Here is a 19,067-nt window from a genome sequence, read left to right on the forward strand (position 1 = left end):
AATGGGGGGGGGGGGGGTGTCTTAATAACTGCAAGGTAGAAAGACCTGGGCCAAATAGTATAAGTTAGTTTTTTGTCCACTTGGAGAGTACCACATGGTACAGAATTAGTGTTATTCAGACAGTCCCGTTTCCATATTAAGTGGTCAATCAAGAGTATTAAAGACTTTGACATACTTCCTTTGACTGTCCAAAATGACAACTTGCTCATCTGGTACCATCAAGCCGGTTTAAAATAAACAGTTTTTTTTTTGTTTTTTTTTGTTAACCCTATTTCACCCAGGTCTTGAGTTGGCCTGTGGAATAGACTGCCTCACTTCATCCAGACAGTGTTAAAAGCACATTTGAAAAGCCTCCAGTCTAAGCCTTTTCACTCCCTGTATTCATTCTCATCATCCTCCTGTCAGCCACGTGTCTCATTGTCATCGGTGTGTCCCTTTTTTGTTGTTTTTGGGTTACAGTTTTCCGCTGCTTTTCCATACAAATGTGGTTCAGAAGAGATTCTCTCCCGTGCCTCGTGTGTGTTACATGGCATGAGATCCTATTCACTTCATGGTTTTGTTACTCTGCACTATAGAACTGTTAGGCAAGACATTGTGTAGGCTTTAGACCTGGGTCAAACAGTAAGATACACTTACAAATAATCCACCTAGCATTGTTTAATGCAGACGGTTTAATCTGGTTGCAATCGATGGTGTTTACCGTATAATGGACAATTTTGATAGGCGTTAGCTATAGTGTGTTAGTAGGGCTGCCAAACAAATAATAGATCCTTGACTAATCGTCGACTTTGGGGAAAAAAATGCTCATTTGATTGTAAAAATATACTGTACATCCGATTAGTAGTCGTGGCTTCCGCTCAGTGTTTTATAATGTCAATTCAACCAAAGCGGTGCACAGTCTGTGAAACACCACTTTGTAAACACACATGTCCATAACATAGACAAAAACAGCAACGCTTTCCCTGTGACTCAAGCGATATGATTTCACAATTATTGTATTTATTTTGTAATACTCCCAACACCGGACAAACAAAACGGCATGAGGGATGTTGATGGACAACAGAGTTTAACTGACTTTGGACAGGTGGGCAACTATAAACTATTGCAGAAAGACTTATTATTTTACACCTTGTTCTGTTAGTTCTACTTGAATGTTGTCAGACATAATGACGTAATAATTATTCATTCACATTACCTTTTGTCAGCTTGTTGACGATCAGCGCCCTCTTGTGGATATAACGGTACTGAAAAGGTCTGACGTTACATGCATTATGTTCATACTCTCTTACTCTATGTAAAATATAATGATTATTGAATATAACTGAAAATCTGCCGATTGTTAATTGAAATCATTTCTGAGCTCAGTTGACAGCCTTTACTATGATTGTTCAACCCTTCTGGTACTCACTGTTTTGTCGTCTCTGTGTCGAAATCCCCACCATCTCATTTGTTAATTTCTATTTTACCCAGGTCTGAAAATCAATTAGTTCTGCACCCTTCAGTTTAACATCTCAGAACGTAGTAATAGCTCTTAAGATTTTCAAACGAGGTGACTCTTAACCCATTGAGACCTGGAACTGTCTCATTTTTAGATTTGAGCTAAAAAGCATTATTTTACACTTTGGGCTATTCAAAAATAGCAGATATACAAGCTCATAGCGCGGCACCGAGTGCCGCGCTACGAGCTTGTAGATCTGCTATTTTTGAAAAATCGTGAAAATGTGTGCAAATCTTTGAATATATATATTTTTAAAGCGAACATTTTTAACTCAAATCTTTGCTTCTGGGGGGTCCCTGGAACAAAATATTTTGATGGGGGTCCGCGGCCAAATACATATAATTTTGGGGGTCCTTGACATGAAAAAGATTGAGCACCACTGATATAGAAACGTACGTTTTTCAGAATACTGTTGAGATTTAGGAGACATGTAGAATCGACTTCAGGTCTCAATGGGTTAAAGTAGTCAGTGTTCATGTCTGAACTATAAGCATTGGGAATAATCTCACCTGGTGTTGTAAGTAAATGATCGAAAGTGCAACGTGCCAGAGTAATCTCAACAGTGTGCATTTGTATCAAAAGTGGCGTATGTCGCATGGCTTTTGATAACTTTTTTTTTTTCTCTTCTCCTGGTTTTCTGTAAGCGATGATTTCTCTTATTTGTTGGCTCTATTTTTCTCTTTCTGTCCCTCTCTTCCTTTATGTTTTGGGAGACTTCTGTTTTTTGGTTTATCTCCTTAAGTTGCCTCTCTGAATTTCCCTTTCAGGTTGATGCGATTAAGGAAAAGGTGAAAGTCGAATCCATTTTCCCATTCATTCTTTTTGAGCCCGTCCCCCCTGTAGCCTGTAGTTTGGAGCAGTGATATACTACTAGCGGAATCTGCATGAGTCTGAACCCCAACCCTCTCCTCTCCTATCCCTTCCCATATGTCACTCCGCTGCTTTTTGAGTCCACACTCCACACCTCCACTAGATTTCTACCTTTCCTACCTGTAAAACCCCCACAGGACTCCAGAGCGGGGCTCTCCTGTACTCACCCTAACCCTCACAAACACACAGGGTTTACTGGCATCTGTGATGGCTGGCTCTATTAGCTCTTTCTGTGTCCGGTCACTAACTTTGTTGAGCAGCATCAGTTTGACCTTTGTTTCCAAACCTAAATTACTAATAATACGGATGGCTCCGTATTATTACGTTCTCTGACAAATCAGTATTTTATGAAAGAGCTGGTCAAACGGTTAGATCAATACATTACTATTAAATGCAGTTAATTGTTAGTGCAGGCACCAATCAAATGAAATGTTGCAAGTCCCTGAGCTACAGTTACAACATTAATTGTTTTGTTTTTTACTTCATTTTGCCTAGTCTAATCAGAGTTATATTTTTTTAAATATACTGTATATCCTAGTTCAGACTGACTGATAAAACAGTCAACCATGACACTTATCAATTTGTCCATCCTGCAAAAGGGTATCCACGCTGAACTTCTATTCTTTAAGTTGGCCGTGAAACTACTTCCCTCATTAGTATGTTTGTGCACAGTACACTATGTGATAAATAAATTCCTTACTCCAGAGAGGCATCAAACCATGTCCTCCAACACCCCACACAAAGTGGTATTCGGTTCAACCGCTGCCCCTGATGCCAGCATGCCCGGCGGCCTCTCCTCTCCAGGGGGGCGGGACGTGGAGAGCACTGCTCTGGATACCTGATAGACCTGCTGAGGGTCACAGGTCCTCTTCTCTCCCTTTTAGACCCCTAGATAGATACTAATGTCAACACTGTCTGTAACGGCGCTTGGCTGCAGTCTGCTGTTGACCGCCAATCCTTACTCTCCCCCGGTAGAGTCCACTTTTGATTGGGAATTTATTGTACATTCTTTAAGGAAGCTGTTTATTAGAACAGATGTTCTCAACCTGTGGGTCGGGACCCCCAGGGGGGTCCCCACATGATTTTGGGGGGTCCCCAGATGATAGTGCAGTGACAATCTAAGGACTTTTATGGCCTTTTTAATACCTGGAAAAAGACCATAACTTCACCAAAAGTAATCAACAAACTATGCTATAAAAACTGGTGAAACATTGGCCAAATTGTCAAATAATATAAGAAAGAGGCAAACGTTTAGAAAATAGCCGATTGTGCTAGTTTCCCAATATTTATCTGAGGAACCGAGTCATACAAAATGTAATGCCTCAACTCCTACATTCCAAGTGCTTATCAGGGTGGGGGGGCTGTCCCCATTTCAAATATCATTCTTTTGGCGGTCATGGCTGAAAAGGTTGAGAACCACTGTATTAGAAGATGCCGTGAATTGAACGAACGTTAAGCCATTTAATCAGAGGAGGCGACGGTGCTTGTTCATAGCCAGGTTGGCGGGCAGCAATCTAGACCCGCAGCAAAGCGTCAAGACTGAATTGCAGGAATAGAAGACCCAGTGCAGCATTTGATGAAGTGACCATCCTTTTCAGAGATTTCTTCCACATTATCTTTTCTATGTCTGGCTATTCGACTGAATGGACCTCAAAGCGGTCAAAAGAAAACAGACATTTCCATTACTTTTCAATTCATTTGGAGCACTTTTCTTTGGTGTTTTACTTTTTTTTTCTCCCCATGTTTGAGTATTCCTTGCTACTGTAAAGTGTGGTCTCTTCAGTGACATGTGACTAGGGCCTGTGGAAAAAGCATAACCTCTGCAGTAGTTTTTGAGTCTGAAAAAGGAAATGTGTAGAGCAACAAGCATGCATTCCCCTCCGCCCCTCTCTATAGCAGCACTCTGGACAGGCTAGGAGACATCGTTGTTGGCTGTGCCTGAAAGCCTTGAATTGGCCGTACAAAACCATCCCCTCTCCACCTCTTTTCACTCTCCTTCCACTTTGCTCTCTCTCTCTGTCTCTGTCCGTCTGTCTCTCTCTTGCACTCTTCTCTTTTAACAGAGAAATTAACAAAACTGCCGCTTCAGCATGTTGGTCTCTTTCCCTGTAATACCTTCTCAATTGAAACTAAAGCCTGACTTGACTTGAAACAGCCTGCTTAACCTGACTGACTGACTGACTGACTGACTGACTGGGTGGTTGTTGACCAGCAAGTATGTTGAGAACTGAACCCCAGGCTTGTGAGAGAGGTATTATCGTATGACACTTGAGAGCTATAATGCTGAAACCGCAGACTGAGACTATATTCATTTTTTTTTCGTCCTCTGCCATTCACACTTTGTCTGAGCTGCCAATACATACCTATTTAAGAGAGTCAAATCAGAGTTCCGCATTTAATACTAAGATTCTGTGTTGTTCAGTAAGAAGTTGACTGAATTCTGGTCTTCCTGTATGGCAATAGTTTATGTATCTTAACCCATTAAGACCGGGAACAAGTGTCATTTTTAGATTTCTTTGGCTATTCAAAAATAACAGATATACAAGTTCATAGCACGGCACTGAGTGCCGCGCTATGAACTTGTAGATCAACAATTTTTTTTTTATCGTAGAAATGTGTGCAAATCTTTAGGGTTTTTTTTTTAAGCGAAAGATTTTAACTCAAATCTTTGCTTCTGGGGATTCTACGAATGTCTTCTAAATCCTCACAGTTGTTTTTTTTTTAAACATATGTTGCTACAGTATAATATCAGTGGTTCTCATAATTTTGGGGGTCCTGGACATGAAAAAAGTGTATGTAATTGTCCGCTGACCCCGATCATAAAATATGATGTTCCAGGGACCCCAGAAGCAAAGATTTGAGTTAAAAATGTTGGCTTAAAAAAATTTATATTCAAAGATTTGCAAAAAATGTTACGATTTTTCCAAAATAGCAGATCTACAAGCTATCTGCTATTTTTTTAATAGCCAAAGTATAAAATAATGGTTAAAGTGGTTACACAGATGCGTTCCCGGTCTTAATTTAACTTAGGTTTGTAATGCTAGTTTTTCAGAATGTGGTAGTTGAAACTTTGAAGGGGTTTGGTTCTCTACATACTTAACAATACTTGAGATTTAGATTGATTGATTGGGTGGCTGGATGGTGGGACCATTATAGTCTTAGTAGCTTTATTAGTTTCCCTTTCTAATTCCTAGCTAGTCTCCCTCACCACCTGCCAAAATGCCATATCTCTAGAGCTAACGTTCATAGAGTAGCCAATAAGGATCATAGCTCATAGTAGTCTCCTCCTAGGCCAGTATAGTGGCCTTCCCTCCATAGTAGAGAAGGTCGGCCTCTTCGGGCCTTATTTTATTTTAATCTGGACTCTTATTCATCTTCGCCTGTCAGGAATGGTCCCATCCGTCAGCCAGTGAAATAACCCAGAGGTCAGTTTCTCTACAAAACCCCGCCCTCGCTCTTCAAGAGCCACCTTTTGTGTTGCATTGTCCGTTGGTCTCACTGCAACATTTGTTCTGTTTTTCAATCAGGTCGATAAGCTCGAAGCCTCCGAGTCCCTGAGGAAACAGGAGGAGCAGGCCACAGAGTCCCAGCCCATAGTTTATGGTACAAACACAACTAATATATCACCAACACACATGTAAATGAATAATATTGATGTACATTTGAACAAAATGCAAGACGATGCATGCTATTGAGATGCGTCTCAAACGGATAACCTTGCATCTCTGTATGGGAATACTTCCTCTTATATCTGTGCAGCAGTGGTGGAAAAAGTACTACATTTTAAGTAAAAGTATCAATACTGCAATGTAGAAATATTCTGTTACACGTAAGAGTCCAGAATTCAAAATGTACTCAAGTAAAAATACAAAAGTATTGGTATCAAACTGTACTTGAAATACCAAAAGTAGGAAGTACTCATTATGCACAATTTCACAAAGTTTTCAAATATAAAAATATCTAAAATACATAAAAAACATTTGAAAATAGCCGATCTACAAGCTCACAATGCGTGCATTGTGAACTTGTAGATCGGCTATTTTCAAATGGCCGAAATGTATATAGGGCTGTGGTTTTGTGATGATGATAATCAAAATCTACAGAGTAACTAGTGACTAAAGTTTTCAAATAATTGTAGTGGAGTAAAAGTACAATATTTGCCTCTGAGATGTAGTGGAGTAGAAGTGAAAGTATAGACAATTGGAAATACCCCAGTAAAGTAAAAGTACCTCAAAATTGTACAGTACTTGAGTAAATGTACTAAGTTACTTAACACCACTGCTTATATCTGTGCAGTAAATATCTGTAAACAGTTGGAAGGAGCTGCATTTTGTAAGTCTTGTTCTTGTTTGGCAGGCACACCTCAACTAATGCTCACGTCAGGGACCAACGTGGCTGTGCCTCCTCAGCAACCCTATGGCTACGGATACACGGCGGCGCCCGGTGGTTACGGCCAACCCCCGCCGCAGCCCGGCTTTGGCTACGGCATGTGAACACGCCCCTCTTACCGCCCAGCCAGCACCCCCTCCGAATTGACCAAACCTTGTCCCTTAAAAAACTTCCCCAGTCACCCATCATACCCATCTCTCTCTCTCTCTCTTTCTCTTTTTTGTGTTCCCACACCAGCTTTTACCATGGTCTTCTACTCCCAACAGAGGCCGCAAGCAACAACCCGTTCTCGTTTTAATTGCTATTTTATTATTATTTTTTACTTTTTTCCTGTTAAAAAAAAAATGCAAGTGCGATGAAGGACTTTTATTTGTATTGTTGAAGAAATCGGAACATATGTCATTATGTTTGTTTTTCACATTCCATATTTATGACTACTTTTTGTGTTAGAGTTATTATTATTTTTTCTTTGTGTAATGTTTGTTTTTATGGTTTTTGTGGGGGGCGTGGACTTGCTCGAGCTCAGCAAAATGAACCTCTTGTAGAAGGTGGAGGAGCATCGGATTTGCACTCTGTCGTGAGAAGAAATGAATATAGAAAAGCTCTTAATTTTTGATGTACTGAACATGTGAACAGCTTACATTGTCTCTCGTTTGTTTGTCTGTATAATGCATTTCATCATTGTATATTCTGAGAAGAAAAAGAAGTTACATATAATATTTGAACATATATTGCCATTTGGGTGGCTATAGCTAGCAACACTAAGTAACAATAGTATATTCTGCACAGGCGTGTAACTTTATGGAGTTTTAAATGCATACAGACGTGTGTCGGTGATTGAATGGGGCGCGTGCGTGAGTGTGTGTGTGTGTGTGTGTGAGAGAGAGTGTGCGTGCGTGCATATGATCTAAATAAGAATTTTAAACCCCCTCAGCCTGTACAGGGCTGTCCAGTCCACCCCATAGATGTTAGCACTCCTTCATTGGCTCCGTGTGTTTTAGGTGACCTTCTTTCTCTTGTGCCGTGTACAGTGCTTGTTGCGTGAGACCGTGTCCGTGTATGTGCAGGGAGGGGACCACCCACGGCTACGATGAATATCCCCAGGGGACCTTAATAACGTTACAGTGTGTGTGTATTTACTCCGACCCCGCCCTCCCCTCGTGCTGGGGGTCCGTGTATGCCAGGTGTCGTGATGTTTCCTAGGTCACCGTTACTTTTCTCTGTGTGTACAGATGTGTGTGTGTGTGTGGGGAGGGGGGAATGATGAATTGAAGAAAAAAACAGAAGTCCCGCCCAGTCCTTCGCCCTACTGTCTGTCCAATCGACTCGGTCAATGTGTTCAGCGCCAAGAACAAACGAGAAAAGAAGAGGAGCAAAAAAAATGTAAAAGAGGACAGGGCGGGGGAGGGGGGGGGGACCTTTTGATGTCCTAATGTCAACTTGATTAGATCAGTTAAGCACTCCTGTAGGTTATGTATTTAGATGGTTATGATGAAGAACTTTAAATCTCTCAAGTACAAGTACATCATACAGTTCTCTGTCTCAAGAATGGTCTGAAATAAAAGCCTGTATTTACCTTGATGTACTAAAACCTCCCTTAAATACCTTGAGCTGTGTGTGTAAAACTGTCATCCTTGAGTTGAATTTCCTTTCTGTTGTCATGCACATTAACAGCAAAAGGGACTCTGCCAGTGATACGTGGAAGGTGACGACTTAACTGAAAGGGAATTGCTAGCCTAAATAAAATAATAAAAAATTGTATCCCGACGATGTGGAGTTAATCTGTGGAGCAAGGAAGATTTAATATTGGGGCGTTTCAACCTGTGGTATAAAGTGACTAAGTACATTTACTCAAGTACTGTACTTAAGTACAATTTTGAGGTATTTTTTACTTCTGGAGTATTTCCAATTGTCAGTACTCCACTACATCTCAGAGGCAAGTATTGTACTTTTACTCCACTATAATTATTTGTAAACTTTACTTACTAGTTTGCTTGCTTACTTTGCAGATATAAATGATTACATTATAAAACATACATTAACCACTTCAGCCCTATTTTATACATACCGTAGGCTATTTGAAAATAGCCGATCTATAAGCTCATCGTGACGCGTTCTGAGCATGCAGATCTGCTATGTTCAAACATTGTAGTACTTATACTTTTGGTACTTTAAGTATATTTTGATGCCAATACTTTTGTAAAGACCACAACAATGAAGGTACAAACATTCATCAACAGCTGCCTGAGGAGGATCCTGAGCATTCGCTGGCCAGACAGCATCAGCAATAACGATCTCTGGCAGAGAGCGGGTCTACCACCAGTGGAAGAGGTCCAGGAGATAAAGAGAAGAAGGTGGGGATACCAGCATCATGAGACAAGCCCTTAGATGGAACCCACAAGGCACAAGAACTAGGGGAAGGCCAAAGAACACCTGACGCAGGGACCTTGAGACTGACATTAAGCAGTGTGGACTGACATGGAAACAGCTGTAAAAGAAGGCCCAGGATAGAGGACTCTGGCGGACTTTAGTCAACGGCCTATGCTCCATGAAAAGGAGCGATAGGCATAAGTAAGTAATACTTTTGTACTTTTACTTAAGTAATATTTTGAATACAGGCCTTTTACTTGTAACAGAGTATTTTTATATTGTGTTATTGCTACTTTTACTTAAATACAATATCTGAGTACTTATTCCACCACTGATTTCAACATTGAGAATGTATTTGGATAATTTGAAAATGTACAGAACCACAGACCTCAATGCTATTTAAATATGAATGTCCACTCTATAAGGTGGTTCTTATTTCTGGTCCTGTATGAGGACCCAACTGCTGGTTTTAATTCTTGCCATTGAACTGGGGAGGCATTTAGACCTACACTGTAGGACAGCAGGTCAATGGTCCACCCAATGGGGTATAACCCTTAAATCAGTCATGTGGGGTCAAGGGGCCCTCTGGGTTCCTTGAGGGGGTTCAAAATGGAACCAAATGGACCATCTGTACACTGAAGGGGTCCTTGAAATTAAAACGGCTTCATTCCCTGCCCACTTCAAGGAAGTGGATGAGGTGGACAAACTGGACATTTCCCATTAAAGAACCTTATGAGGGGCAGACAGTCCCAGATTAATCAAGAAATACAGTAAGATACAATGTCAAACGCTTCTATAATAAAACAGCCATGAAAGTGCAAAGTGAGGCTTTATTCTTACATTCCAAGACTAGACAGACATGGGTGAAGTCTTTGCTCTGGATGAGTGTATTTTGGGATTGGGTTTCATGGTGAAAATCAAGCTAGTGAATTACAGCAGACAATACACGGGCCTTCCTTTCCACGTCTTTGCAGTATTTCTCTGGCAAACCAGCAGCCCTACAAACACACAAACATTTCAGAATGAGGGCACTTGGATTAAACCACTGTTTAACTTTCATTACCTGTGTTGAGCAAGGCAAACTTAACCAGCTGACAAATCATCTACTTAGATTTAGATAAAAGTAAATTCTACAGTTGTTTGTTCTGTAGGAAATTGACACGACTAATGGGCCATCCATACCAAGCACGATAACTGTAACTACAAATAAATCATTAAAAAAATGAACTCAAGTGGATGGCTAAATCCACACCATAACTATATCAACAGAATTAGTGTGGATACTCACATAATTGTTATACTTAGTTCTTGGTGTGGACAGCCCTCTGTGGTGAAAAATAAATCCAAGTGTTGAACATGATCTTTATATTGCCTGGGCTTTACTTACTTTAGCTCCATCAGCTTCTTCTCCTTGATCTCATTGAGACGGACGCGTCTTTGGCGGGCCTCCTCGTTCAGCTGGTCTCCTTCCTTGAAGATGTCCCTCCTCTTGGCCACGGCCAGCATCTCTCGCTCCCTCACCTGTTGTCGGACGCCGTCCGCATGGTGCAGCACTCTCTGGAGCTGTCTCTCCTCTTCCTCCTTCTGCTTGGCAATGGCCTCCTGCTGGGCCCTGAGCGAGAGAGAATGTCCATATTAAAGAGGTGAGGATAACAGGGTGGCACTAGAGGACAGGTCATGGGGAGTGGGGGGGGGTCACTCAAATAGTTAGGGTTAATTTTTCAGCGATCATAAACTTAACGCTTTTGCAATAAACTTGTGTGTATGTAGAATGTTTGGCCTAAGGGTGGCTCTAGAGGCAAGGCCATGGGGGTCACCAAAATCAATGGAGTTCATCCTTAAAGGGATAGTTAACCCAAAAAAAAATGTTTTCTATCGATTAGTCACCCCATGGACTTGAATTCATGGATATTTTTTTTGTTTTTATCGCATTCCTAAGCCAATAATTTGATGACCAGCCGACCGGTAGGCAGCGGTTCCGGTCGGTCATCAAACTATTGGCTTAGGAAGGCGACAAAAACTAAAAAATCCATTGGGTGACTAATCGATTTGGGGGGTGAACTATCCCTTTAAGTTTCATGACAATATGCCCATTAGATTTTGAGATGTAAATTTGTGCAATTGGAGAATTTGGCCTAAGGGTGGTGCTAGAGAAAAGGAAGAATGAATACCTCAACACCCTCTCAAACTCGGCCCTCGCCCGGCCGGCCTCCATGGCCTGCAGACGCTCCTTGTGGACGACCTGCTCCAGGCGAGAGTTCTTCAGCAGAGCGTCCTCCTGCGCTTTCCTCTGCGCCTGCTCCTTCTCCTTTCTCCTCCACTCCCTCTCCGCCGCCTCGCGGTTCCTCCGGGCGCGGAGCTCATCCTTTAACACAGGAACGAGATGTTATTATGCTGAAGCATAACCTTCCTCTTCCATTCACCAAATGTTTTACAGAATGAATGTTTTAATTGTGAGAATACCGTAAAGTCCGTTCTTCCCCATGCATTCTAAGTGGTTATTTTGTTAAAGGTATAGTTCACCCCCCCAAAAAAATGTCTATCAATTATACAACCCATAAAAGCCTTAGGGTGTTTAATTGATAGAAAATAAGTAATGTTTTGGGTGAACTACTCCTTTAAACCCTTTTATGTATTATATTATTATTATTGTATTATATTATATGTATTTACAAAATTAACACCTGAGGCCGATTCTACAAATGTCTTCTAAATTCCAACAGTTTTCTGAAAAACGGATGTTGCTATATCAGTAGTTCTCAAACTTTTTCATGTCAAGGACCCCCAAAATGATATGTATTTGGCCGCGGACCCCCATCTCAAAATATGTTGTTCCAGGGACCCCCAGAAGCAAAGATTTGAGTTAAAACATTTTGCTTTAAAAAAAAGATATATTGAAAGATTTGCACACATTTTTCACGATAATTTAGCAGATCTACAAGGTCACGAAGTGACGCGCTATGAGCTTGTAGATCTGCTATTTGTTTTAATGGGTTATAAGGCAGTTAAGGCAGACAACACTGAGTGCTCCTTCCTGTGGTTCACAGACCAGGAGGTGAATTGCTGCTTACCTGCTCAGCCTTGTAGTCTCTGTCTCTCTCCTGCAGGGCTCTCAGCCTGGCCACCTCCTTCTCCTTCTCCCTCTTTATGCGCCTCTGCTCCGCCTCATAGTCTGCCTCACGCTCCTGCAGGGTGTTCATCATACAAAGGTTAAGGTTAACCCCCACAGAGCTGTGTGACTTGGTTTAACCCCACACACCTAGGCCTGTCACAATTATTACATAATCGTCTAATCGGAATTATTGAGATAATAGCAATTATTTTTTGCATAATCGTTTCCATGTTGAAAAATGTTCACACCTTTACAGATATGTAAAAAAAAGCAGAAATAGCTGATCTACAAGTTTACAATGCTTCACTTCGTGGAGCGTTGTAAGCTTGCAGATCAGCTTTTTTTACATGTATAACATTATTAAATATGTCAATCATTTCTTTGTATATTTAAGTTATTATTTGTCATATCTGCCCTGGGCTATTTCTTATTATGAAGCCTAAAAGGCTTCATAATGTGAAGCGTCAAACACACAATTAAATTGTTAATCGCAATTATTTATTAGTGACAATTATTTATTTATTAGTGACAATTAATAGTCAACTTAAATTTGTAATCGTGACAGCCCTACACTCATCCTCAACGTTCACAAGGCAAAATCATGTGGAAGTGTAAAGTCAGGACAGAGATGAAGACATGCCTGTTGGACGGTTTAATGATCAGCGATTGCCCCTAATATTAGCCAACAGGAAGATAAAAAAAAATCAATCAAATGCTTGTTCTCCGTATAGTCTGACCATTTTCTTTCGGGTGAACTCCATGGCTCGGAGGTCTGCCAGTCTCTCCTCCTCTAGCTTCTGCTCCTTGGCTCTCAGGACCTCAGCGTTGATACGGATGATCTCCTGCTGCAGAAGCTGATGCTCCTCCTTCTTACGCTCCATGGCCTGGAAGGAAACGCAAGTTTATCTGTATAGAATACTTCATACACGAATGCATTTGAAGAGACCTAAAGATAAATGAAGATATGGGTCACCGCTTGAGCCATAATATCTGACCACCTGTCCTTCTCATGCACGCATAGTGTAGCTCCATATTTTTTACTTTGTATGTTTTCTTTTGTAGATTAACTAGAGGGTCGGGGCGCTGCGCGCCCCTCCCCCCTATCCGCTGCGCGGTGCTTTGTGTTTGTTGGTCTCTATAATATATAAAGCCATAATAGGAGATGTTCCCAATGGAGCTATGCCCAAATATGGAGTGTGTTGTCTGACCTCACTTGGGTCTTGTTGGGCGGTGGTCGGCGATGACGCTAAGGAACAACATGGCCGACTGTAATGTTGTGAGTTTGTGTTGGCCGCAATTAATTATGCTGCGAGGGGGCAGATGTGTGCTGAGCAGTATGAAGTGGCCTACAGACTGCGCGTAGTAATTCTGCACGTTGTGGCGTGTCTTGTTAGTGACATTGATATGTTGTTTTTGTGTTTAGTCCCACACAGTGGCAGTTTTTTTTGGGGGGTTTTGGGTTTAGAAATGTATTATAGGATGCCCTACTTCGTCACACAAGAGTTGCTATTTTTGAAAAAGACAATTTTAACATTAACATTTGTGTGTACACACACACACACACACACACACACACACACACACACACACACACACACACACACACACACACACACACACACACACACACACACCTCCATCTCCTCCTCCTGCATCCTCTCCAGGTTCTCCAGCATCTGCTGTCCCTCCTGCTCCTTCATCTCCTCCTGCAACAGCTTGTCTTCCAGACGCTCCTCAATCTGATAGATGATCTGCTGCTTCCCCCTGGAACAACACACACACACACACACACACACACACACACACACACACACACACACACACACACACACGCACACGCACGCACACAAGGACGGAGAGTACAGATTTTATTGTGTGATATGAACCTGCGTATGAAAAGCAGTCTTGTTAGTGCGTGTGCGTGTGCGTGTGCGTGTGCGTGTGCGTGTGCGTGTGCGTGTGTGTGTGTGTGTGTGTGTGTGTGTGTGTGTGTGTGTGTGTGGTGTGTGTGCATGTAAATGGTAAATGGTGCATTTATATAGCGCTTTTATCCAAAGCGCTTTACATAGATTGTGCATTACATTCACCCATTCACACACACATTCACACACCGATGGCGGAGGAAACCATGCAAGGCACCAACCTGCTCATCGGGAGCAATTAGGGGTTCAGTGTCTTGCTCAAGGACACTTCGACACTAACTCTGGGGGAGCCCGGGATCAAACTTGGAACCTTGCGGTTGCCATCCGGCCGCTCTACCCCTGAGCCACTGCCGCCCCTGCATGTGTGTGCGTCCCAGCGGACACAGACACGTCCCATCGGCCATAGCTAGGTCCCCGGCCTCTGCAATGTGTCAAGAGGTGTCCCTGAGCAAGACACTTAACCCCCCCCCCCCACTTGAGAAGCACTCAGCTGGGTGAACCTGCTAACTGAATTTCCCCCGTGGGATGCCATAGGTCTAAATAGGTGTAATTACACCGCACCGCTCACCGGATCATCTGCTGCTTGCGGAGCTGGTCGATCTGCTCCTGGATCTCCATGGCCCTGAGGCGGTCCAGCTCCATCATGCCGTCCAGCCGTCTCTCCTCCTCCGACAGCTCCGTCTGGATCTGCCTCTTCTCCAGGATCTGGGCGTCTCGCACCGCGTGGCACTGTGCACCCCGGATCAGCTGCACACACACACGCACGCACGCACGCACGCACGCACGCACGCACACACACACACACACACACACACACACACACACACACACACACACACACACACACACACACACACACACACACACACACACACACACACAGGTGCACTTTGAGTTTGAGTTACAATGTATGTGACTGTGAAGCACAGGTAAGTGTGGAAGTGTATTCATGTTCAGTTCCTAACTCTCCATCCATCCATCTTCAACCGCTTATCCGGAATCGGGTCGCGGGGGTAACAGTTCCAACAGAGATTTCCAGACGTCCCTTTCCAGAGCAACATTAGCTAACTTCCTCCAGGGGGATCCCGAGGCGTTCCCAGGCCAGTGTGGAGATTTAATCCCACCATCTGGTCCTTGGTCTGCCACGGTGTCTCTTCCCAGTGGGACTTGCAACGAGGATCTCCCTATAGGGAGAAGCTCGGGAGGCATCCACACTAGATGCCCGAGCCTCCTAAGCTGTCTCCTTTCCAAGTCAAGGAGCAGCGGTTCTACCTCTGAGTCTCTGGCGGATGACTGAACTTCTCACCCTATCTTAAGGAGAGGAGGCCACCCATGTGAGAAAACTCATTTTGGCCGCTTGTATCCGCAAACTTATTCTTTCGGTCATGACCCACACTTCATGACCATAGGTGAGAGTAGGATCGAAGATCCATGGTTTAAAAAGAAAACAGAAAAACACACACACGCACACGCGCACACCTGCGCACACGCAGCAGTAGTAGAGCACCGTGGCTGCTCTTGTCTGTACTTCTTACCTCGTTGAACTTCTTGACCTCGTCCTCTTGCTCCATACGCATGGCGTTGGCCCGCTCCAGCAGGTACTGCGCCCGGTCGCGGGCCTCCGCCTCCAGCTCGCTCAGCGGCTGGTTCTTCTGACGGGACAGGTCCGCTTGGTGCGTCTGGGCTTTCCTCTCCTCTGCTGCAGCCTAGATGATGATGGAAGGGGGCGGGGGCGGGGGCGGGGTGGGTGGAAAGGTGAGTGAGGGATTGAGAGATGGGTGGGATGTGACACAATGGGTGATGATGGAACACTGTTTCTTACTAGTTATAACAGGTGGTCCATGGCAGTGGTGTAAAGTAACTACTGTAAGTACATTTACTCAAGTACTGTCTTTTGAGATTTTTTTTTACTTTGCTGGAGTATTTCCAATTTTCAGTACTTTTACTTCTACTCCACTACGTCTCAGAGGCAAATATTATACTTTTACTCCACTACAATTATTTGAAAACTTGAGTCACTAGTTACTTTGTAGATTTTGATCATTAAAATGCAAATGCTGGTTAAATGCATTTCTATTGGTGATAAAACATTCTCACAATGGTCTCCTCTTTCTTCTTCTGAAGCTCTTCTGTCATGGCCTCCCTCTCCTCCTTGGTGGGAACCCGGGATGCGGAGGTGATGCGCTGCATTTCCCACGGCGGCAGGATGACAGACAGTCCTGATGGATCCTTGCTTCGGATCCTGGAAAGATAATTATGTTTGAATAGGTTGCGCTTTCTTGACCAGTTAAGTAGATGCTGGGGAACGTTTTGTGTGTGTGTGTGTGTGTGTGTGTGTGTGTGTGTGTGTGTGTGTGTGTGTGTGTGTGTGTGTGTGTGTGTGTGTGTGTGTGTGTGTGTGTGTGTGTGTGTGTGTGTGTGTGTGTGTGTGTGTGTGTGTGTCCTGTCACTCAGAATAGCAAAAACATTTAAACAATTGTGCTCACTTTATGAAGAACAGAAGGCTGGCTCCTGTATATTCTTATCTAGAGTCGTGGTTCTCAAAGTGGGGTCTGAGAACCCTCAGGGGTCAATGAGTGGGTTCCAGGGGGTTAAAATGAGTTAATACTGTATTTTAGTATAGGGTTGACCACTTTAACCCCTTTTTTATACTTTGGCTATTCACAACATAGCAGATCTACAAGATCACAACGCATCGCATCACCACATGTTGCTTCTTTTTTATCTTGAAGATGTTTGAATAATTTTGAATATTACAAAACACAAATCTTCTCTTTCGAGGGTTTTATGGCATAAAATATTTTCATTTTGGGGTCTGCGGCCAAATACATATCAAATTGTGGATCCTTGACATGAAAATGAGAACCACCGCTCTACATTATTAATTTGTGAGTTAGCAATCATAAAGTATGTATATAACGTACCTCAGGTCACGGATGAGGTCCTTGGTGATGATGCGGACTTTGTCCGGTTGACTCCTCTGAGAAGGAGCGGAGCGGGACTGACCATTGGACCTGGGCCCTGAGTTTCTCTGTGGCTCCAAGTGTTTAGTGTCATGGGGCAATTCCTTGACAGAAAGAAACATATGCAAACACACCCATCATCAAGTGTGTGTTTTTTACCATGACCAGGGTCAAGTAGAATGGTAAAAGTATTTTAAGTATTTTTCTCTTCGCTGCCCTCAAATTTGCAGATGCTGGGGTTTACTGATAGCTAGAAAATCTATTCAATATATTCTTTCAGTATTAAACAACATATACTAATAATGTCTAGATTATCATCAAGTGAACCCTACCCATCTTAAGCAGGCAGGGGGTGGGGCTAAGGGGGGTATTGGGTCTGGGCCAAGTGATGTCATGGCCTGGTTCTCTCTATTCTCTATCTCTCTCTCTCCCTCTCTAGCCCACACATGCACGCACGCACGCACGCACGCACGCACGCACGCACGCACGCACGCACGCACGCACGCACGCACGCACGCACGCACGCACGCACGCACGCACGCACGCACGCACGCACGCACGCACGCACGCACGCACGCACGCACGCACGCACGCACGCACGCACGCACGCACGCACGCACGCACGCACGCACGCACGCACGCACGCACGCACGCACGCACGCACGCACGCACGCACGCACACACACACACACACACACACACACACACACACACACACACACACACACACACACACACACACACACACACACACACACACAATGAATACCAGTTTTGGGGTCCCGAAGAGGCTCTCGTCCACTTGAGAGGTGAGGGCCAGGGTTCTGTAACGGCGTGTATAGGAGCTGCCGCTGTGCCGTGACGCAGACGAGACGGTCCCCACACTCTGCGGCTAGATTATGAAATGCATTATAATATACATCATGCTTCTCAAACTTTTTTCATGTCAAGGACCCCCAAATGAATATACATATTAACCCCCATCTGAAAATATTTTGTGGCAGGGACCGCCATACAAGATTTGTGTTGTTAAAATGTTTCAAAAATATTCAATTATTTTCAAATTGTTTGAAGATTTTTTTTTAAATAGCAGAGCTTGTAGATCGGCTATAGCCGATTCATATATGGTTAGAGTGGTTCAACTGATGCTACGCATTTTGCTGGGGACTCCCTGGACCCCTGGAATCCCCTCAAGGACCCCTGGGTGCCCCCAGACCCCACTTTGAGGCAAATATTGTACTTTTACTCCACTACAATTATATGAAAACTTTAGTTACTATAGTTACTTTGCAGATATAAATCATTATATTACAAAACATACATACTCATTTCAGCTCTATATACATTTCGGCCATTTCAAAATAGCCGATCTGCAAGCTCACAATGATGAGACGCATTGTGAGCTTGTAGATCTGCTATTTTCAATGTGGTACATTTGAAAACTTGTGAAATGGGACATATTCTGCATAATGAGCACTTTCTACTTTTGACGCTTTATGTACATTTTGATACAATACTTTTGTACTTTACTCAAGTACATTTTTAATTCTGGACTTTTACTTGTAACAGAGTATTTCTATATTGCAGTATTGATACTTTTACTTAAAACATTTGAGTACTTTTTCCACCACTGTGTATCAGTATACACATTCTCGTAATAGTTCTGGGCAAATACATAGCCTACTGAAACTTGAAACTTACCATGACAGACTCAGGAATGAAGAAATAAAAGCAACTAAGATGCGCAATATAAAGTCACCAATCTCGACATTGGTTCCATTTAAACTAAATAAGCCTTTTAAACTGTGTTGATCTAATCTTTTGATAATGATCGTGGGTTGCGATAAGAAGTAGATCCCCATACAACTTGTTGTGGTTGTGTCACCATGGAAACGAGTGTTGGGGGAGGAGGGCGTTTGACAGGCGTCATCATCCACGTGGTC

General features: G+C 43.1%; 2 protein-coding genes across 4 annotated transcripts in view; one reads left to right on the plus strand and one right to left on the minus strand.

The window, feature by feature from the left end:
- The window catches only part of LOC311051061 (clathrin heavy chain 1-like), a 45,900-nt gene extending 37,376 nt beyond the window's left edge, over nucleotides 1-8,524 (plus strand). For all 3 annotated transcript variants that reach the window (XM_084065438.1, XM_084065436.1, XM_084065437.1), the window contains exons 31-32: nucleotides 5,896-5,971; nucleotides 6,725-8,524. In XM_084065438.1, coding sequence (XP_083921564.1) covers nucleotides 5,896-5,971; nucleotides 6,725-6,861 — 213 coding nt within the window. In that variant the 3' untranslated portion in view covers nucleotides 6,862-8,524. The remainder of the gene's footprint in view (nucleotides 1-5,895; nucleotides 5,972-6,724) is intronic.
- Nucleotides 8,525-10,003: 1,479 nt separating this feature from the next.
- On the minus strand, nucleotides 10,004-19,054 carry cfap45 (cilia and flagella associated protein 45; the record flags this gene model as incomplete). The annotated part of the gene is made up of 12 exons (XM_084064631.1): nucleotides 10,004-10,125; nucleotides 10,515-10,739; nucleotides 11,299-11,492; nucleotides 12,199-12,312; nucleotides 12,977-13,123; nucleotides 13,874-14,003; nucleotides 14,730-14,908; nucleotides 15,697-15,867; nucleotides 16,259-16,403; nucleotides 17,086-17,228; nucleotides 17,894-18,016; nucleotides 19,010-19,054. The coding sequence occupies 12 exons, from the start codon at nucleotides 19,052-19,054 to the stop codon at nucleotides 10,050-10,052; spliced, it is 1,692 nt and encodes a 563-aa protein (XP_083920757.1). The 3' UTR covers nucleotides 10,004-10,049.
- Between the last annotated feature and the right edge of the window lie 13 nt (nucleotides 19,055-19,067).

This window comes from Gymnoscopelus microlampas (assembly GCF_963454915.1).
Source record: "Gymnoscopelus microlampas genome assembly, chromosome: 8".
NCBI lineage: Eukaryota > Metazoa > Chordata > Actinopteri > Myctophiformes > Myctophidae > Gymnoscopelus > Gymnoscopelus microlampas.